At 42.3% G+C, this 22,422-nt stretch overlaps 1 protein-coding gene across 4 annotated transcripts in view; it reads right to left on the reverse strand.

Moving 5' to 3' along the window:
* The window catches only part of Kdm3b (lysine demethylase 3B), a 56,156-nt gene that overhangs the window by 17,191 nt on the left and 16,543 nt on the right, over window positions 1-22,422 (reverse strand). Inside the window, exons 4-13 of one of the 4 annotated variants that reach the window (XM_052201348.1) lie at window positions 21,771-21,876; window positions 20,657-20,781; window positions 18,671-18,745; window positions 14,162-14,761; window positions 8,976-10,224; window positions 7,784-7,985; window positions 6,544-6,758; window positions 5,596-5,748; window positions 3,503-3,559; window positions 463-570 (exon numbers count right to left, since the gene is read on the reverse strand). In XM_052201348.1, coding sequence (XP_052057308.1) covers window positions 463-570; window positions 3,503-3,559; window positions 5,596-5,748; window positions 6,544-6,758; window positions 7,784-7,985; window positions 8,976-10,224; window positions 14,162-14,761; window positions 18,671-18,745; window positions 20,657-20,781; window positions 21,771-21,876 — 2,890 coding nt within the window. The remainder of the gene's footprint in view (window positions 1-462; window positions 571-3,502; window positions 3,560-5,595; window positions 5,749-6,543; window positions 6,759-7,783; window positions 7,986-8,975; window positions 10,225-14,161; window positions 14,762-18,670; window positions 18,746-20,656; window positions 20,782-21,770; window positions 21,877-22,422) is intronic. The other 3 variants (XM_052201350.1, XM_052201349.1, XM_052201351.1) reach the window with 3 other exon arrangements.

Consider the following 22,422-nt stretch of genomic DNA (forward strand, 5'->3'; position numbering starts at 1 on the left):
CTTCTACAGTGAAAGGGACCAATTCCCAATTCCCAGAACCTACACTGTGGCTTTCAACCCTTTGTAATTTCAGTTCCTGGGGTCTGGTACCCTACACACATTCAAACTAACACCCCACAGCACAGTAAATAAACAAACAAAACCAGCAGTCAAGTGATTCTTTATGAGTTGAGGCCTGCCTGGTTTTACATTTTGAGTTTCAGGCCAGCCACGGTTACAAAGTGACATTGTGTCTCAAACACGTGTGTACACCCTGCCCCCCACATGCACACTAACCCTGCCCCTACATACACACACAGCCACCACCACCCCACAGCAAATCAGTATACTAAGGCTGGGCTGTAGCTCGTGATAGAAGTGCTGGCCTAGCACGTGAAAGGCTGACAGTTTAAAATGCAGCACTTTAAAGTCAAAAGAATAAACAAACTTTTCCATCAAATCTCATAACAGAAATGTATTTACCTGTGCCAGGGATGATCTGTGTAGGCATGAGGTTTTCTGGTTCGTGGGACTGCCCCTTTGCACACTTTAGCCAGGAGAAAACTTCTTCATCGCCCATTTCTTCTGTCTCTGAAACAAAAATTAATTTCTGATTTTATGGGATCACAGATGGATCTCTTTCAGTGAGTAGAAGTTTTAGAACTGCAAATTTTCTCATGGCCAATGAAAGCAAAAGCTTACTTAAAAAACTAAAAATATGCTGGGCAGTGGTGGCGCACGCCTGTAATCCCAGCACTCTGGGAGGCAGAGGCAGGTGGATTTCTGAGTTCGAGGCCAGCTTGGTCTATAGAGTGAGTTCCAGGAAAGCCAGGGCTATACAGAGAAACCCTGTCTTGAAAAAACCAAATCCGAAAAAAAAAAAAAACCCAAACAAACAAACAAACAAACAAAAAACCTCTAAAAATATGATCTGCTCTACTGTGCTATACATTATAAAAAATAAACCAACTATCTAAAGTAAATACTTCATGTTTCTTCAAATCAGTCATGACAAAGAATAATCCTTTCCTTCTACAAACTGGAACTCTGCACTTGATACCCTCCTTTGATGTTGGCCAGCACTGTTGTTGTGTTGTGTTGGATAGGTTCTCGTGTTCAGTTGGTGGCAGACTTGCTAAGCAGCGAAAGCTCTGAACTCTGGATCCTCCTGCTTTCTTCTCCTCAGTGTTAGGATTGCAGGTGTTGGCTGCCAGATGTAAAGTGTGTCTGTGAATGAATGCTGTATGTGTAAGGTGCCTGCTGTGTCAGAAGAGGGCATCGGGGCCCATGGATCTAAAGCTAAAGTTGGCTGTGAGCAGCCTGAATGGATGCGGAAGGGAAACTGCTTAGACAATAAGTCATTTCTCCAGCTCCCACAGCTTTGGTTTTTTTGGGACTTGTTCTAGGGTTAGCAATACTAACTTTTAACTTAACACAGTCTATCTTCAACTATTAGATCTCCAGTTCATATTGGGTGTGTCACTTAGACAAGTGTCAACATCCTCACCATTTTTAGCCATTTTCTCTTTTGTCATTTTGAGCTATTGGTCATAGCTCATCTCTGCCGTTTTCTCTTCCCCTTTATTCTTGACTTTGTTGATTGAATGCAGAGGTCTGTCGCTATGTGTCTGGATACTGTTTTTTTTTTTTTTTTTAAAGATTTATTTTATTTATATGAGTACACTGTAGCTGTTTCCAGACAAACCAGAAGAGGGCGTCAGATCCCTTTACAGATGCTTGTGAGCCACCATGTGGTTGCTGGGAATTGAACTCAGGACCTTTGGAAGAGCAGCCAGTGCTCTTATCCACTGAGCCATCTCTCCAGCCCCCTGTTTTTTGTTTTTAAATCCTTGAATACTGTTAACATTATTAGTGCAAGTCAGCAATCAGTTTGCGTCTTTTTTTTTTAAATTGGTTATTTTATTTGTTTACATTTCAGATGTTATCCCCTTCCCAGTTGCTCTATGAAAAAACTCTCATCCCATCCCCCCAGTTTGTGTCTTCTAAAGTTTGCTCTACAATTCTCAATGGCAGTTCTAGAGATTTTATTTCACACATATAGGTCATTTGCCTGCATGTATGTATGTGCACCACATGTGTGCCTAGGCTAATGGAGGCTAGAAGATGGTTAAGATCGCCTGAAACTGAAGTTACAGACAGACATATGGGTACTGGGAACAAAACCTGGGCCACCCACTAGGCTATTCTCCAGCCCCCAATTAAAGAAGATTTTAATACTAAACCCATAATTCAGATGTGATCCTTCTGGACTCTAACAAGCATCACTTTTTGTTGCTGTTTTTATTTTTATTCTTTTTGAAGTACTATCTTTATTATATAGGCCTGGCTGTCCTGGAACTTGATATGTATAGTAGACTGGCCTTTAACTCATAAAGATCCACCTGCCTTTGCTTCCTAAGTGCTGGGAGGCCAAACATCTCTTTAAAGTTGTGATTCTGACCTCAGGCATGGTGGTGCAAGCCTTGAATCCCACCCAGCACTCAGGAGGCAGAGCAGACAGATCTCCGTGAGTTCAAGGCCAGCCATGTCTACAGAGTGAGGTCTAGGACAGTCAGGGCTGACAGAGAAACCCTGTTTTGTGGGGTGGGGGTGGGAAGAAAAAGAAAAAAAGAAAGATTTTTTTCTAAAATTATGAATTCTGAAAATTACTCGCCAATTATTCACTGAAGGGAATCTGATCTAATACTCATGTGACCTGCTACACAGAGAGCTGGGCCTCTGCAGCGCTGTGTGTGGCTCTTTCCAGGTATCTATCTGGGCTTTGCTCTGACTCAGCCCACTGGGGCTGCCAAGCTGATTTGGTCTCCTCTGTGCTGCTGGAAGCTGCTCCGAGGCAGTGCACAGGGCACTGTAGAAACCAGCTTGCTTCTTTCATTTCTCTGAGGTCATAGTTGCCTGCTGCAAACTCAGGAAAATCAGAGTTTTAAATACTTACTGTTTCTTTCTGTTTATGACAGAAAAGCAATTCCTACAGTCAGGGTAGAAAGGCTGACTGTTAATTTTATGCTATGCTTAGAAGGTGTCATTCCTGTGTAAGCACTTTAGATACAGGTCATTTAATTATCTACAACAATGTTGCTAATAATATTGTGTTTTATAGAAATAGAAACTGAGGCTTAGAGGGATTAAGTCACTGGCCCAAGATACCACAGTTGGTGTACACTGATATGGGTGCAAATTTTCAAGTTTTAATTGCTTAAGCAATTAAATATCCCACACTTATTAGGCCAAAAAACAAAACAAAACCACCAACCAAAATAAATAAATAAATAAATAAATAAATAAATAAATAAATAAATAAATAAATACATAAAATCTACCAGTCCTACCGCCACCACCATAATACCAGATCAAGTGTGGTGATAGAAACCCACAATTTCCCTGTTCAGAATACTCAGGGGGTACAGAAAGGAAGATGGTGAGTTTGACACTGGCATTGCCTATGAAGGGTGACCATTTTAACAAAAACTAAAACTACGACCAAACAACACAGATACCCAACTGTTATACTGGATCTCCGAAGAAGGAACCATGGGAAACAAATAATTTGAGTATGTATCTGTAAACAAAGCCAAACAGATGGACAGTAAGACCTAAAAAGATATGCAACATCATTAGTCATGTAGAAAAAAAAACCCAACCCACAGGTTGTAGCTGGGATTATAAAACTGTAAGGCACTTTGGAGTATACTCTGGAAGTTCCTCACAAAACCTTTATTTAGCCAGGGATGGTGACATGCACCTGTGATGCCAGCCCGAGAGGCAGAAGCAGGAAGCTTAGTATCACAGTCATCCTGTTAGGCAGAGTTTGAGGCCAGCTTTGCTTATATGGGACACCAAAAAGGTTATTATTTCATCTAGTCATTAGTTTTGCAGATGGAGGGCTCCATCTGTTGCCCTCGCTGGTCTCAACATTCTGCACTCAAGCAAGTCCGTTGCCTCAGGCCTGAGCCCCACTCACAGCTGTGTGCCACAACATCAGGTCCACAGAAAGTTAAATAGAGAATTACTGTATGCCCACCTGTCTTTTTTTTTTGCTTATTTGTTTTAAGATGAGGTCTCCTGTCACCGAGACTGTAAACTTACTACACAGCTGAGGTCATTGCTAAATAATCTCTATATCCTCCTTCCTCTATCTTCCAAGTGCTGGGATTACAAATGTTTACTATACCTGGCTTGACCCAGAAATTGCACTCCTAGGTATAGAACCAAGAGAGTGACAAGCACATATCCACACAGAAACTGGCACACAGTGGTAGTGTCCACACAGCCAAAATGAATGTCACCCAGACGTACATGATACACACACTAGAACTTCACCAGAGAGTAGAAAGAAATCAGCTGATATAGACAAACCTGAGTATAAAGCATTATGAAGCCAGTCAAAAAAGACCAAATACTACGATTCCATCTACATGACATGAATAGAATATTTAAGTCTATAGAGACAGAAATTAATTAGCAAGAACAAAAGGCCAGGGCAAGGAAGCCACAGTAGCAACAGCTAATGAGGACAAGATTTGCTAGGGTTTTATAGGTTAAACTACTGCATTATACATTTTTAAAAGGTATGTTTGAAAACCACAAGGAAGACAGTTAACTGACGGCCGTGGGGTGGGCGGCCACTGGCCCAGCACATACCGCTCTGTATGGCAATTTTAGCTCACAGTACCCACACCAGGCAGTCTAGTACAGCTGGAACTTCAGGCCAGGAATCTGATGTCTTAGCTTTTTGATTTTACTTTTTACTTGTTTGCTTTTTTGAGACAAATCTCTATAAAGCTGTGGCTGTCCTAGAACTTGCTATATAGACCAGGCTGGCCTTGAACTCACAGAGACCCTTCTGCCTCTAGCCTCAAGTGCTAAGATTAAAGGCATGTGCCATCTACCCAGGCAGACTTTCTTTTGTGGCTTCTGGGAGCACTGTACTCATTCCTCTTAGTCTCTGTGTAGCCCTGGCTGTCCTAGAACTCACTATGTATACCAGGCTGACCTTGAACTCACAGAAGTCCACTTGCCTGTGTCTGAGTGTATGGATTAAAGGCATGTGTCACCATGCCTGACTTACTAAATCTTTTTTTTTTTTTTAAAGGAAAAGGTGGGCTGAAGATTTAGCTCAGTTGTAGAACACTTGCCTAGTAGAATAACCCTTGCTTTTAGGCTTCACAACTGGGCTGAACATTGGCAACAGTAAGACATTACAACAGGGGCTGGAATAATGGCTCAAGTCAACAATATATACTGCTCTTGCAAAGGATCCCAGTTTGGTTCCTAGTACCCATATCAGTCTGCTCAAAACTATCGGTAACTCCAGCTCTAGGGGAAGCCATACCTTCTTCTAGCCTCTGTTAAAACCTGTGTTCACCTGTACACATACACCCGCAGACAGACACAGTCACGAAATTAAAAAATAATAAAAACTAATCTTTAAAATAAGATGTTATATGTCTAAAAAAAAAAAAGTTACAACCAAGACAAATGAAGCTAAGCAGCTTCAGAGGGACATAAGCCCTCTCCTGATTCTACTCCCAAAGCTTATAAATATATGCCTTCCTGTCACGTTTAGCATTACCTGAGACAGACAGGATTACTTACCACTCCTTGGACGGCTTTTCCTGAGCCGGTAACAGTCAAGGCAGACCCCAAATCCACATTTTCGACAAACCCAGTGGATGTTGAAGAGAGTTGTCTCACACACATCACACATCTCCCGAACACCACGCACTGCTCGCTTCCATGCTACTTTCTCTGGAGAGAAAAGAACACTTTAGGTGGTGACTGTGACCAATATCACGGGACCCATTTTACTGACTGCTACTTGTAGCATTTGGTCCATTGATAAAAACTTAAAAAAAAAAAACAAACAAGTCTATGTTTCTACAATTGTAAGAGAAACAAATATATAGAACACTGAGTGTCGTTGGGGGGGGGGTGTAATAACAGTAGGTGAAAAAGTTACTAGTGCCAATTAATTCCTAGGAAGTTAATGGTACATGTTATCAATTAAAAAAAAAATAACAGTTGGGTTGTAATTCCTACATTTTGAAGATAGAGGCAGGAAAAGGTCAATCTTAGATATATATAACAAGTCTGAGACCCTATCTCAAAAAATAACACAGGCAGTATACAATCTTTACAGAGAACTTGACAGAAGAAAAGTAAAGTTATCTCTTGAAATGTAAAGTATAAATTCACGGTATAGGTTTCCCTTGTATGGAAATAGTATGGTATCTTACTGTGAGAAATTAAGCATTAAATAGCACCATGCCTCTCAACAGACCACAGAACACTGGGACTAATGCATTTGTTCAAAGCAAGCTGAGTACATCTCAGCTCACACGGCAGGTGTGTGGCAGACACAGCACAGTGAAGAGGAGGCTCTGTTCAGCAGCTGTCAGAGACAGGACATCTGCTAGGCTGCTACAGAGACAGGTCTCATCAGTCCTAACTCATTCACAGCCCATGCCTTCTCCTCCTAACCTTTAAGTAAAAGGAAATTAAGACAGCAAGAGGGATGGCTGGGAACAGTGAAAGGCGCCTTACGGTGTGGTTCCACCATCATCATGGCCTCCTTCTCAGACATTACAAGCTGGCAGAACTGGTCCCCAACATTGGCCAAGATGTATTTTGAGGTTTCTAGGTCTATCCCTTCTGCTAGGGAGGAAGAGGGGATCCACAGGTTCATGGCATCCGGGTCACTCTGCTGGGGGCTCAGAAATCCCTCCACACGGAGCACCCCCTTCCGAGTGAAGACCAACCTAAGGCAAAAAGGACACAAGTCAGATACAACTGTCCCTTGGGGTCTGGGGAAATGGTTAGAGGCCACACTTCCTACCTTACCCATGACCCTATCAAAATCTGGAGCCAATCAAGTCCCTCACAGATGATGATACTATAGTCAAACTATACATTTTTACATATGTTTTCAAGTCATCAGTGGATTACTTATAGCAGTGAATGCAATGCAAATATAATATTTATTTCCTGCAATACTTAGTCTTGACACTATACTGATTAAGGACTTGGGAGGAAAAGGTAAAGGGATGGACAGACAGAGAGATGGCTCATTGGGTAAAAGGGCTTCTTCTACTGCACATGACAATCTGAGTTTCATTCCCAATGAACTCCTCGATGAGGGGCGTGTGTATGTCAGGGGAGCATGGCTGCTGACACATTTAGTGGCCAAATAAAGAAATTCAGGTCAAACCAATAAAAATTTTAGGTTTCTTTACTTGATCTTAGTTGAAAAAACTGAGAAGTAACTTGATCTCTTTATCAACAAGTAAAGATTCTTAATCAAGTATGGTGGTAGACGCCTTGTAATCTCAGCACTTTGAGGGCTAAGGGCAGGATTGTTTGAGTCCACTAGTTCAAGGCCACACTGGCAACACAAATAAGACACTACCCCCAAATCAAACCAACAGAAAGACAAAGGAAGGAGAAAAGCTTCGCACTATGTCCTAACCTTACCACCCACCTCTCTCAGCACCAAGGTCAGGTGGGTCCACAAAAGAAACCGAGTCTTGCTTATACAACTTCCAAGGGAATCAGACTTGAGAATAACTCAGGGACAGCACAGGCTACAGCTAAAATTGTTCAACTTATATTCTTTAAGGACAAAGCCACATGCCACTTCACAATCCAAGTGACTGACTACTCTAACAGAGCCTCAAAATGGACTCTGAGAGCAAACGTTAGGGAAGGTAAGAAAGATGGCAAGACACATGTGTGGACCTGAGAGAGCTGCAGTCACCGGGCAGCGAGTCAGATAAAGACCCAGTACCTCCGGAAGTGGAAGAAGCGGCAGGCGACAGTGGAATCGTCTTGCTCCTGTTCTTTGAACTTGCGGTACCTCTCCAGGCGGCACTCGCGGCACTTGTGCAGGTGAGGCGCCACGTTGATGCATGAGCCGTCCTGAAGAAAGGGCTCTCCAGACTGCTTCAACTTCCTCACCTTACTCACGTCCTTCAGCACTGACTGGCCAACTGTTGTGAGGAAGGAGGAAAGAGGGCCATCTCAAGAGCTATGTATAAATAGGTTCGATAACATGACAAGGCACATAGCCTGATGTGAGCTGTTTCTCTCTGTGCTACTTGGGGATGTGCCCAGAAAAGGGTGCATGAAGTAAAAAGGCTTCAGCTGGGATCTACAAGCCGTGGAGAACGGTATCAAGTAACCCAGCTAAGTGAAAACTCTAGGTATAGATATGATCCCCACCCCCACACCCCAGGGAAGAGGAAGGCAGTCACTGCCTGGGGCTGGTTAGTCAGGATGTGGCTATTCCCTTGACCAAAGCCTCTAGGACTCTGATAGAGAATATCAGAGCAGCCAGGCAGTGGTGGCGCAAGCCTTTAATCCCAGCACTTGGGAGGCAGAGGCAGGTAGATTTCTGAGTTGGAGGCCAGCCTGGTCTAGAGTGAGTTCCAGGACAGCCAGGTCTACACAGAGAAACCCTGTCTTGAAAAAACAAAACAAAACAAAACAAAACAAAACAAAAAGTCTATCAGAGCCTGAAGGAAAGAGATGCTGAGCAATATCCTATCATACAGACTCTGAGCAATATCCTATCATAGCTACTGATCTCTGGTATGTCTTGGGGGAAGAACAAATAGAGGCTGTGACTCTCTTTACTTCATCAAATCTACCAAAGGTTGCTATGGGAACAGTGACTATTTCTTCCTATCTCCCTGAAGTAAATTTAAAGATGGTCTAAAGGAAGTAGAAAGGAATGGGATACACAAAAGAACTTAGTTCCTGATGTTTAAAATAAAATTAATAAGATCAAAATTTTTCTTTGTGGCCAGATAACCCTTATAGTGATAACACATAAACAACATTGCCCAGAACTGGGTTTGGGAGGTTGGGGGAACAATGTCAAGTCCCTCTGGCTTTGTAATTCTGAGATTAAGAATTTTCCATCAAAGCATTTGATGTTGTGCTAGAGCAGTGACCATGCACGGTCCCCACAGGATCACCTTTCAGGGGAGCAGTCCGGGGCCGGCCTTTTGGGGCCTGCTTCCCTTTGCCCTTGCCCAGTAGCAGCTCGGCGCTACGTTCCCCGTTGGGGCCTAGCTTCCCCATCAGGTGCTCTGGAATCCCCTTCAGGCCACTCTTGGCCTGCAGCTGCTCCTCTGAGTCGCTCAGATCTGACAGGTCACTGTTGGTGCTGGAGTCCGAATCCTGTCTACAAGCCAAGCTTCGCTCGTCCAATGAGAACCTTTTTACAGCTTCAAAAGGAGCTCTGTTCTCCGGTGCAAACTCTGCTGGGGAGGTCAGAAAGCCGCCTGAGTGCCTGCCAAAGACGGTACTGAAGGTTTTGAGGAGAGGATTGTCCTGCTGGCCAGGCCCCACAGTTGGCCTCTCTTCTGTGGGACTAGAGGAGAGAGTAGGCATCTCAATAGGTTGGGTGAGGCTGTGGGTGGGCGAGCTGGAGCGGCCATTCCCCATGGCAGAGAGGCTCGGGCCCCCAGTGCCGAGAGCCGAGCCCAGAACCCCAGACACCAGTTTGGAGGAGTCAGTTGTAATAAAGAGGGGTTTTTTCTTTGCTGAAGATGCAGAATCTGCAGAGGAGGGCGACTCTGGCCAGCTGGCTGTTGCCTTTGAGGTGACAGTGGTAGCAGCAGAAGCGCTACCTGATGCCTGAGACACGAAGCTGCTGAAAGGGCTGTGCTCAACCTTCTCCACAAACGCCAGGAAAGGGTTGGACGGCTCTTCTCGGGATAGTTTAGGGGGCTGTAAAAATAGATTTTCATGATTCTCTGGGGTACGGGTGTTTAGGAGACTCCGTGGGAAGGCTGGAGTAAGGGTGGGCATGGACTCTGCAGGCACTTTTCGGTCCACAGAGCTGCCGGCCTTGGGGCCTGGCGGAGTATCTGCACCAAGGACAGATCTGCCTTTACACAGGCCTGAGCTCAGGCTCTCGAGGCTCTGTTTGAACGAATCCCTGCTAGAGGAGTCATCAGCCACACTCTCTGACACCGTGCCGAAGTAGTTACTGCTGGGTAAATTGTGGGACATGCATTGAAAAAACAAGTTCTTGGAGAGATCTGAGTCCTTCTGAGACTCTGATGCAGAGCTGCAGCTGAAAGAGAAGCCCAAAGGCTTGTTATCCGTGGCTAACACTCCATTAGATGGGCTCCGTCCACTTCCAAAAGTCAATGGTTGTGACAAACTTGAAAGAGACACTCCAAATCCAGAAGAGGCCAGACTAGAATTTCTTGAATTCTGCAAAGAAGATTTTAGCTTCAGTTAGTGATGTGGCTCCAACCCACTGACCTTTCTTTATTAAAGCAATCGCATTTCTATAGGCCACTCAATTTTCTCTCCTATATTTCATGAACCTGGTCTTACAGCTGGATTTTTCCAGCACTGGTAGTGAGAAAACTAGCCACAGACCACAGAAGTCATCTTTACTTTAGCAAAGGTAAGCCAGAGACAGCAGAATGTCCTTCCATCTGCTACTTTATTGGTTATTATCTACTTAATCGGAAGGCAGTGTGAAGCTAGGATGTATAGGAGTCTCAGTGTCTACAGGAATGGAAACAGCCGCCATTAAGGAATGGGGTTCTTCCTCTGTTATGTAACTAGAGACCTAGATCTTTGTAACCTGTGTCTATCTCCTCAATGGCCTATGACAAAAAGGCATTGCTTTTCCTTGTCTTTTGAGACAAGGTCTCATGTAGCCCAGGCTGGTTTCAAACTTCCTATGTAGTTCAGAATGACCTTGAACTTCAAATGCTCCTGCCTCTACTTCCCAAATGCTGAGGTTACAGGGCAGGTGCATGTCAACATGCCTACATCATGAGGTAATGTGTATTTGAGGCAAAGCACTCTACCAACAAGCTACACACTCTTTTTAGCTAAGCTGCTGTAAAGAGCCCAGTTACAGTTACTTCACTTTCTTACAACTCCCTGTACATTAAATAATTTTATTAATTTGAAATTTCATAAAATATTCTTTTTTAAATCAGCCCCCTATGTTCATGTCATTCATGATATATGAATGTCATGTTAGAGTCAACTTAATTAGTCAGTTAATTTTGAGCCCGGGGCATGGCCCCCTGGCTGGCCTTGAAGTCACTGAGTTCCCTTGTGTCTGCCCTGCTGGTGCTGGGATTTATAGTCTGCACTGCGTGCCCTGTTCACGACACCCTAAACTGAGTAGATACTTCAACCGTGTTTACTCTTCACCCAACAAGAACCCTGAAGATACTAAATTAGACAAGGCTATTTAGTGTGCCCTCTTGTAATAATAAGGTTCTATCTATTAAGGCTCCTCAGATGAAAATTGTGCATTGAAATATTTGCCAAACACAAATTTTTAGGACAACAAATTGTAAAGAAAGAAACATTTTGAAATTTCTTCTTTACTTTGAAAGGGCGTAACTTGTGCATGTGAATGACTGCAGGATACTTTCCTGTGAATTAGGCACCTAGACCTAATACATCTGTAAACAGATGCACTCATAGGAACCCTTTTTTATTATTGGCTTAATTTAGTAATACTTACATCCTAGCACCTAGCTTGAAAATCATGTATTATTAAAAAGAGGATATTATACCTCCAAAATAGTGAAGAGAAAAATTATCCCACAGCTGAAATATGGTGTATTCTTTTGGTATGGGGAAACTCCCTGGAACTAGTAAGAGTTCCAGCCTTGTACCACTATGAATGTACTAAGTACCACAGAACTAAACATTTTAATAGTTACAGTGGTAAATCTTCTTCAGAGCAGCACAGAAGCCTAAAATACAAATGGATTGTCTCCGGCTGACATCTGCTACCAAGACCACTTTAGACATTTTAGAATTAAAAAGTCAAAGTTTGCTTCTTTCCACTAACAACACAGCACTGATACTCCCCCAGAGCACATAACTGAAACAGAACAGGACTGCAGTATTGAGGTTCTCCTTGTTTTACTAGCAACATCTGGCCAGGAGCTGGACATCTGCAGCACTGTAAGGGGGGATTCTACACTAAGTAACTCGTCCCTCACTACTAAAGCAAGCAATAATTTGGCTCCTCTTTCATTTTCCTTAAAATAATTAAATTCCAAATCCTTTTTTTATAAGAAAGTGATGAAAACTGTTACAACTCATTTTTAAGGAGAAGTTTCTTGATGGCTATTTCTCTAGTTCAGATTAAGTACAGCAAGGGAAACATTTATGACTGTACTTTGATTCCAGAAACATTAATAAAATGCTTGATAATCCAAAAATTCCTCCAACCCATCTGACTTTTGGGGGAGGTGAAGTGAGGGGCAGGGATGACCAGGGACTGAACCTGCAGAACTGTGAACGCATTAGGCAAGTGTTCTACCGATAAACGGCATGCCCAGCCCGCTAACCACGGAAAGAAATACCCACTAAACCTACATTTACTTACACTTCTTTGGCTTTTCTACTCCAAGAATAGAAGTACTTCCTACACATCACTTCTGTAGCACAGAAATTGGCTTGTTTTAAAAGCCCATTTACACTCATACTACTTTTGACAGTGTTAACTTTACATAGCTCAGCACTCTGAAGACTTATCTGCACGAGACATTTACAGAGCCACCTGGCTGCTTTCCTTAATACTAGCCTCCTAACAGAGGAGAGCCATAGGCAGCATTATATTTATAGGCCTTCTCTTCTACCTGGACATTTTATCTCCCTCCCTATCCCTGAATACTAAGGATTTACAAATTACATTTGCTAGGAGAGGAAGGAAGGCAGATGAGACCAAAAAGCACTGGGCTTTGTCGAGGGAGAGCCGGACCAGTCAAGTGTCTTCCCCTGAGCTACACCCTTGAACAAATGTCCTTTTTACCTGCTATGTCTACACTTGAAATGATTCCATTTTATTTTGAATGTGAGCTCCTCCTGCAAATAGGGATTTTTCTTTTTAGACAGGGTCTCATGTAGCTCAGGCTGGCCTCAAACTCTTTAAGTAGCTGAGAATAACTTGAACTCTGGTCATCTTGCTTCTGCCTCCACAGTGCTGAGCCTGTAGGCACACACACCTCCAGAGTGCTGAGCCTACAGGCACACATATACCTCCATGCCTGGTTTTCATATATAATATACAGTACTTAACACACAGTAGTTTCTTCTATGTACAATTTTTTGTTCAGGTTTTCTTTTAATTTTGTAACAAAGTTACATGTTACAAGCTGTGTGGTCTCAGGCTGAGCTGTCGCTCCTGGGTCACATGAACCCTTTGCTCGGTTTCCAAGTCAGCTGAGACTCTAAGAACATGATACCATATCCCAACTTTTTGTGTTTTTAAGAAAATTTACTTTTATGTCCATGAGGATGAGTGTTTTGCCTGCATGTATGTCAGTGTACCACATGTATAGGCCTGCAGGGAAGGTGTCATATCCCCTGAACCAGAATTACAGTCAGTTATAAGCCACCATGTGGGTACTAGGCATTGAAGCCAGGTCTCCTGGATCGACAGTCAGTGCTCTTAACTGCTGAGCCATCTCTCCAGTCCTCAAATTTTATAATTTTTTTAAAGGTCAAGAATTTCATATTCTAACACGAATTAACAGCCTGTTTGAAAGAAAAATATGACTTAACACTTTGGTGTCCAAATTGGTCAATTAATTTTCATATTGTCTGTTTTCAAAAAAAAAATTAAGTAATACAGTAAACTAAATACTATTGCAACGAACTATCAAATTTTGTAGTACTGCTCTCTAAAAGAACAAAATCTTCAGGAAAAACTATAGCCATGTCAAATGACTGGAAGTGGGCTACCCAAGAGGAAAAAATATCACAAGTAAAGCGGCCATGGCGACTTGCAAAACCTTCGTTTTGGTGTTTAGATCATCAACACTGTAAAATTCATTAACTCTGCTTTGCAGACTCCTAGTTCAAGGTCAACTACAACGTGAACTAAACAGAGAGCTGAAAAAGAAGATCCCCACAAGATCTTTTTCACATCTCATTAAATTGAATAGTCTGCTGGTTTTTAATTAGTTCAACTGTCTGGTGACTTTTAAGAGCTGATAATTATTAAAAAATACACATTGCCAAATGAGCACAAATGGCCCAGACAGAGCACAATGTAAGTCTGCATCAGAACTTCCTCCCTGGGGCATTTTTCAATGTATTAACAATGGGAGAGAGTGGAAAAGTTAACCCAAATCTGCCAGTCTGCCCTGAAGCAACTCACCTCTCCTGAGGCCTGCGACCAGCTGCCTTTCTGTTTGTCCGGCCCAGTCCCTGATGCAAGGCCAGTGTCTGAGATCCTCACCGTGGTTGGGGTGGAGCTGGCGGTGGTGACTACAGCTGCTGAAGCCACCAAGCCCTGGCTACCTTGGTCCAGTGTTTTTCCTGCCCCTTTGTTTTCAGCTCCACCCACCTCTGGGGCCAAAGGTGTCTGACCTGCGGCTGCAGCACATGGAGTGAAAGGTACAGGCGCGTCCCCACCTACAGGCTCATCCTGTACCACCAGAGTTCTGCCGTTTTCTTTGGTGTAAGTGGCAAAGCGGATGTTGCGGTTAATCGGGGGCACAAATGCAGATGGCGGCTGCGCGGCTCTGGGCTCCAGCCCTGGCTCTGCACTGGCGTTACCTCCTCTCCAGGGCCCTCGGCTTGCCTCGCCCCCATCACTCCCATTCCTGTCTACGTCACCCCTGTCTCCTTTTAATTTCTTTGTAGCAGGGTCACACCCAGAGTCCGAAGCACTTTTCCTCCTCCGGCCATCTCTCCCCTCTATGCTCTCTCTCTTCTTCTTTCCTTTGGAAGATTTTACTGCTTTTATGGTACCCCCCTACAAAACAAAATTCAAAAGAGGTTTATTGTAAGGGATCTTCCATCCTGTGAAAACCATTAGCCATTAATGCTTCCCCATCCTAGACACACACAGAGCAGGCGCAGCTCGGATGCCGCTCTTTCTCAGACCCTGGACAGTTCCAGGCCTCCGGTGGTGCTTCCCTGCCTAGGCCAGCCCTTGCACAGAATACACTACTTTACAGCATTTTTTTCTTTTTTTAAAGAGTTTCAACAATTTATGGAATTTCTGCTACAAAACAAATTGTCAGAGCTAGGCTGGGAGTGCATTTGTTCTGTAGTTTTAAATTCTATTTAAGTGTATGCCACATGTGTATACAAGTACCCTCAGAGGCCAGAAGTGAGAGCAGAGTCCCTTAGTGTCGGGAGTTGCAGATACTTGTAAATGGCCTAATATGAGTTAAGACTCAAAGAAGAGCACTGGCCACTTTAGACTCCCAGAATCCACAAGGCAGCTCTAGACCATCTGCATCTCCACTTCCAGTGATCTGACACCCTCTCCTCACATCCAAGGGCACCAGGCATGCTCAAGTGCAGAGATATACATGTACATCTATACACATAAAAGAACTACTTGTTTTAAAAGTTAAAATTTAGCTGGGCAGCTGGGCAGTGGTGGCCCACACCTGTAATCCCAGCACTATGGGAGGCAGAGGCAGGCGGATTTCTGAGTTCGAGGCCAGCCTGGTCTACAGAGTGAGTTCCAGGACAGCCAGGGCTATACAGAGAAACCCTGCCTCGAAAAAACCAAAATCCAAAAAACCAAAATACCAAAAAACAAAAGCAAACAAAAAAAATTTAGCTGGGCAATGGTGGGCCATGCCTTTAATACCAATACTCGGGAGGCAGAGGCAGGTGAATTTCTGAGTTCAAGGCCAGCATGGTCTACAGAGTGAGTTCCAGAACAACCAGGGCTACACAGAGAAACCCTGACTCATAAAAAAAAATATTAAAATTTACTTATACTTATTCTGAGACGGTCTCACTAAGTCACCCCGACAGCGTCCAGGTCTCTATAGAGACCTCCGATTAGCCTCAGACTCCAGCACCTGCCTCTGCCCACCAGTGCTGGGATTACATGTGTTCTCTATCTTATCTGCTTTTGGTACAAGTCTGAATTTCAAGTTCTGAAATATAACAACTCCTAGAAATATGTGAATCATGACCAAAGGAAAAACAAATTTGACAGGTTTGAGTTGCACACACACATTGTAAGACTTGCGGACCTTACTTCAAACCATTAGTCAAGAAAAGAAAAAAAAAATAGCAGATCAACACAGGCCCAAACCTCCTTGCTAGTATTTCATACTGCCAATGACATGATTTTTAGAAACTAAAAGATACTAAGAAGATACAGATCTGAAGGGACCTTTTTGTAAGAAGCAGGTTTTAGGCTGATTCAGAAAGTATTTAGGTAGCCTAGTTGTTTGTAGTGACGAATATTTACCATTTAATAAATCTACTCTTAATACTTATAGAGCCATATCTATACTGTGATCATTATATTTGGTATGTCAACTTTTTAAATATTTGAACATTTCTTGGAGCCATGTAAAGTGGCGCATGCTTTCATTCCGGCAGAGGCACGGAGAGTCTCTGAGCTGGAGGCTGTCCTGCTCTACTGAGTGACCAGGACACCAAGGTCTATACAGAGAAACCATCTTGAAAAACAAAACAAAAAACAAACAAATAATAAAATTTTTTCTAAGTTTTGTATTTTTCCTTTTTTTTTTTGCTGACTTCATTTATTCCCTCCTTTAATTTTCTTGTAAAACTCAATTGAGAAAAAAAATTTATTTATTTTATGCATAGTTCACGTATACCCAAGTTTATGTATGTATACCATGTCCACATACATGCCTTTGTAGGCAGAAGGGGGAATCGATCCCTGGAACTGGAGTCCCAGGTGGTTATACGCCAGCAAGGGTGCACTGGGAGCTGAACCAAGGGCCTTCACAAGAACAACCAGTGCTCTTAATCTATGCACCATCTCTTCAGCCCTTTTTGTAAAACCCCCAAATAGAAAGAAAGCTCAAGATTTATTTCCATTTCACCCATACTTCTGGTAATATTACCTGTTTCCACGGAGATAAGATACACGTATAAATAAAGAATGACATCCTCATTATGACTAAGTACCTATCGTATTCCTGGTAATATTATCTAAGTTTCCCAAATCTTTTATTCAAGAATCGGAAAAACTTTGTTGAACATTGTTTTTGTTTCATCCTCATTTAAAACTACTTTGCAAGTTTTCAGTCTAGCTGCAGACGAAGGTTCACTGAGATATAGTCCTTCTTGTTCATCCACTCATCCACACACTTCCTCATCCCCAGTCACAGATATGCGGGGACTGATCTTGGATGTCTGAAAAGGGTTATTATAAAACTTGGCACAATATCAACAATTTCACTTTGTTAGTTAAGAATATAGTTATATCATGACAAAGCCAAAAGAAACAATATCTTCAGCTAAAAAAACACAGATCCAGATTCTAACACATCTGGCCAAATTGCAGACCTGGCTCAGAGCAGTTTCCTACCATTCCCTAAACAAGCAACGCATGTGGTATTATGCAGAACAGACGGCATGGGCGGTGAGACCCAGAGACTCTGTCCAGTTTTATCTAGCCCACAGAGCAATACCAACTGAGTACTTAATACAAAAGAACTCTAGAAAGGAAGGAAAGGAGAACTCAGCCCATCACTAAAACATCCTCAGACATGAACGCACTGTAAGAGCTGGCCCTGCTCAGTCACATGACTAAAGAGCTATTAGATGTAATCTGCTTCCTTCCTTTCCTTCTCATCTTGTTTCAACAGAATGACTCAACAGCGGTGCATGGTGGCATAAACCTTTAAGCCCAACACTTGAGGGACAGAAGCAGGTGATCTTGGAGTTTGAAGCCAGCCCAATCTACACAGGGTGGGTACCAGACACATACAGATCCCGTCCGTCTATCTCAATAGAAAAAGGACTGCACAGGGGTCCGCACCCAGCGAGGTGGAGAGAGCAGCACTGACAGAAGTGTGCGTGTTTTAGGGACTATGGATGTTGTTCTGTCTTTTGAGGCAGGCCTCAAGTAGACTGTGCTGGACCTGAGTTCCTCATACTCTCACCTCAGCATCAATGTGCTCAGATCATCTGAGTTCATGTCTTAGCTAGCTCAAGCAGATTTTTAGCATAAACTTAAAAAAAAAGATTTATTTATTTAATTTCTATGAGTACATGGTAGCTACCTTCAGACACACCAGAAGAGTACATCGAATCCCATTACAAATGGTTGTGAGCCACCATGTGGTTGCTGGGATTTGAACTCAGACCCTCTGGAAGAGCAGTCAGTGCTCTTACCCACTGAGCCATCTGTCCAGCACAGACTTAATTTTTGTATGTTTGTTTGTTACGATAATTTTGAAGGAACCAAGGGTTTGCCTGGTTCATAGTAATTAAAAAACAAACCACTGTGTGCACAGTACTGAACTGGGCATTTGTTTGATTTGATTCCACTACAAAATGTAGACTATCAGACTATCTTGGAGTTCAGTGGGACCTGGTTGGGGGTAGGGAAGACAGAGCTTTTCCTTTATTTCCTCTTATTAGCATTGATTGTCCCAGTATTAACTATCTATTAAACTTGTCCTACAAGAATATAAGAAAGCGACCATGGCTTATACGATTAAGAGACATTGCTTTAATTAAAAAGGTTTGCTCAAGCTAGGCTTCTTTCATAAGACAAGTGCTCTCTTAACTAGATAAATCATAGTAAACAGGAAAAAAATGGCAGAGCTGAACAGCCTAAGGGTATCCATGGAAAACACAGATACAAGAAACCCACATAATAGAATAATCACTATGAGCTCATGAGTCTGCTTAGACTGTTGTACTGTACCTCACTCTGTGGTGTCGAATGGTCCGTCAGCATCACATGGGTGAGCCGGGGATCTACAGACTTCACCTCTCCAGTCTGTGGGAGCGGGAAAGCCCAACACATGAAAAACAGGAAAAGAGACATTCAATACCGTGACAACCAAGAGATAATAGTATACATGTTCTGTAACAATATAGAGATTTATTTATTTTTAATTCTCTACAAGATGGAACACTTCCTAAGAAGAGTGATCTCCAGTAACAGTACTGGAAACATCTACAATAGTGCAAACATTAGGATTTGTTAAGGTAATGAATTAAAAAACTGATTGAGTTTAAGATCTAAGTATATCTAAGTATATCTTTTTAGGAATATTCATTTAAATGTCTGTAACTCTAGGCCAACAATCATTAAAAGAGGCACTCAACTATTAAAGAAAAAGTAGAAACTTTGGGAGTAGGACAATGTGACACTAGTACACATTTATTGTATTTTCTTTGACCTAGCACTTTCACACTAAGGAATTTACTTATTTTTAATTATGTGTACAAATGTGTTTGTGTGTGGCTATGTGTACATGAGTACAAATGGCCAGAAGAAAATGTGGATCCCTTGTAACTGAGCTACAAACAGCTGTAAGCCACTCAGCCCAAGTGCCAGGCACCAAACCCCCACACCAAGGAGTTCATTCTTCCACATAACATCTATGCAGGAACGTGTCACTGTGCTAACTGTGCCCAGAGCTGGTAGTGAAAACACTGCACATAATTAAACAAGTTCCCAATCTTAGACTAAATTATGACTTGTCTACTTAGAGTATATCTATACTTTGAAATGATGAGTCACGTTTTAAGTGTCTCCACTGACACATATAATGGCACAACAAACATACAATTATGTTCAAAGAATGAACTGTGCCTATGTACCATATCATACCAACCACTAATGTATACCTTATACAACTAATATAAATAAAAATGTGTCATGGAAAGACACATAGAAACTGTTAGGCAGAAATGGAAAACATCACATTGATGGTACCACTGTGGGAATTGTAGCTCCTTGGAGAAAGGGCAGTTTTCCTTGTCCACTGTACACATATGTATACTACTTGAAATTTAAATAAACATGCCTGCAGTGGGGCCTGGAGGGAAGGGACAGCTCTGTGGATAAGAGACTTTGCTTCTTCTCTCGGAGCAGAGGACCTGGGCTGACACTGGGCTTACCCTCTGCCCACATGGCAAATCCTAACCGTCTGGAATTTCAGTTCAAGGAACTCCCACTCGCTGTCGGCTTCTGTGGCCACAGTAGGCACATGGTGTGCACATACATAACTTTAATTCTTTTTTCTCTCTAAGATCCATCTACCCAAGCTTCTCATGCACCAGCCTAACAGCTGCAAAAAAAATTTCAGCTTGACTGTTTTAACCTGTTTCTGGAATTTGGCATGTTCCCCACCCCACAAAGTTGTCTTGAATCTTGAACATACTATGATAAGCTGCTCTGCCCAGTAATTTTGAACTCTTCAGCCACGGTCCTACAAAACAAAATTCCTCTGGAAACTCTATAATCCTTGGAAACCTCAAAGCCTTGCAGTTTTGGAGGCTATATAAACCCTAACTTCTCCTATATTCAATGCTACTTCTCAACCCTCCCAATTTAGGAAGATAGCCCTGTATGACAAAAAAATAAAAATGCCTGCATAATTTGGCCAAAGAATTTGGGCAATGGTCTTTAATCTCCTTAGGTGGGATTAAGGCTTTCAGAGTGTTGGATACACACATGCACAGCCACACTCGGCTTACAAAAGTACTTTCAAAGACATTATCCCAAAGCCCTGAAGCCAATGGGGTTTTTTCATGTTCACCTCTAACTTACAATGACAGGCTCAGTAATGAAGAAAACAGGCAGAAGCAGTCTTCCTGTGGCTTCTATGCTGAGGTAGTGACACTCTTACATCATTTTCAGTGAGGCAATGCTGTACCTCTAACAGGATAAGAACCTCACCTCAGTTATAGACACTTCCATGAGACGGGTAACCGAGTCCTGACGGCTCACAACTCCACAGAGCCACACTTCCTCTCCTTCGGGTTGGTAGACCTTGACTCTATGGCCCTGGACACTGTAGGGACCTAAAGGAGAGACAGATTACAACGAAATGTTCTGGGTTAAGCTGTATTTCATAATTACATGAGATAAAAACTTGGCATTTTTCTGTGCAGAACAGAAAGGAGCAACTCTAGTTTTCCATACTTGGCATAAAAATGAAACCACGTTCTCTTACATTTTTATAAACCTTTTATTTCTAAGAATCTCCCAAGCCCAATTTTTTTCTCAATCTTAAAAAAAGAAAAAGTTCTGAACGGCCAACCTAAGCTTCAAAGCAAAGCAAAACAAACCAGGCCATTAAACTGAATGCGCTAGTATATAAAGTGGCCACAGGAGTGATAAGTGACCATTAATGTCCTGCCTCCTCAGTTTCAAATCCTTTGGGTGAAAAGTTCAATTGATGCTGAAATGATGGGACCCAGGACATTGTGTTTTACAGACGCACTTTACAGCTGATGACTTCTAGCATATATCTCCCCCTTTCTTCTGTTGTTAGTGTACAATAGGTCTTGAATGGATTCTTCTATGCAAAACACTTTGCTGGTGTTAGCAAGCTTTTAGCTTTTGAAAAATTTGCATATGGTAAGTATAAATATAGTTTTCTCTAAAAGGCAGTAACTTCTATCTTAAACAAATAGTATGTGATTAACTCCTTAATAAATACTAAAAGAAAAAACAATAAAACTTTGTGCTATGAAATGCAGAAAGAAAAGCTAGGGGTGCTATATTTGTTGGCACTATTAACTAATGGAAAACCAGGAACTTTATAAGCTGAATCCTCTATCTAATGGTAGAAAGTCACAAAGTAGAATTCCTAGGGTCCCTGAACATAATAGTCCGAGTAAGAGGCTATTTTTTTCGATTGATTCTAAAACTATAGCTAACTACAGATAATCATAACTTTACACAAAAAAAGAAGACCAGAGAAAATATCTAGAGCTGCATGGTGCCGCATCCTCTCTATCACATCCTTGGATCTGGAGTCCAAGGACAGAAAACTACTTGTTCTTACCTCGGCTGAAAATCTCTTGTAGCTTTTGATCACTGATCAAAGCATTAACTGTTTCTCTTAATGCAGCATGTTCTAAAAGAATCTGGTTTTGAACATCTGTTCCCATCTGGTAGAGATAAAAGCAAACACCTGGATGTTAAAATGAATGGCAGTAAAATGTAACTAACTAGATAAGAAAACTCATACACTAAAAAGCTCTCTAACACATGCACACACGCATGCACATGGAGCACAGAGATGAATAAAGTAAGGATTTTTCATGATGAGAAAGAAAAAGGAAAGGAAAAAGGAAAGGAAAGGAAAAAGGAAAGGAAAGAAAAGGAAAGGAAAGGAAAGGAAAGGAAAGGAAAGGAAAGGAAAGGAAAGGAAAGGAAAGGAAAGGAAAGGAAAGGAAAGGAAAGGAAAGGAAAGGAGAGAGTAAAATCTTTTTAACTTTAAACTTTCAGATAGCCCTGCAAGCTTGTGCATGCAGTGCCCTCAGGGGTCAAAAGATGGCATCAGATCCTCTGGAACTGGAGTCACTTCATGCTGTGGGACCTAGATACCACTCTTTCCTACTCACCTGCTACTAAAGTGAATGGAAGCCCCACTAGGGTCCAGCTACAAGAGCTGTATCAAAAGCTATCAGAAGGCTGGAGAGATGGCTCAACGG

The sequence above is a fragment of the Apodemus sylvaticus genome, chromosome 13 (genome assembly GCF_947179515.1).
Source record: "Apodemus sylvaticus chromosome 13, mApoSyl1.1, whole genome shotgun sequence".
Classification (NCBI taxonomy): domain Eukaryota; kingdom Metazoa; phylum Chordata; class Mammalia; order Rodentia; family Muridae; genus Apodemus; species Apodemus sylvaticus.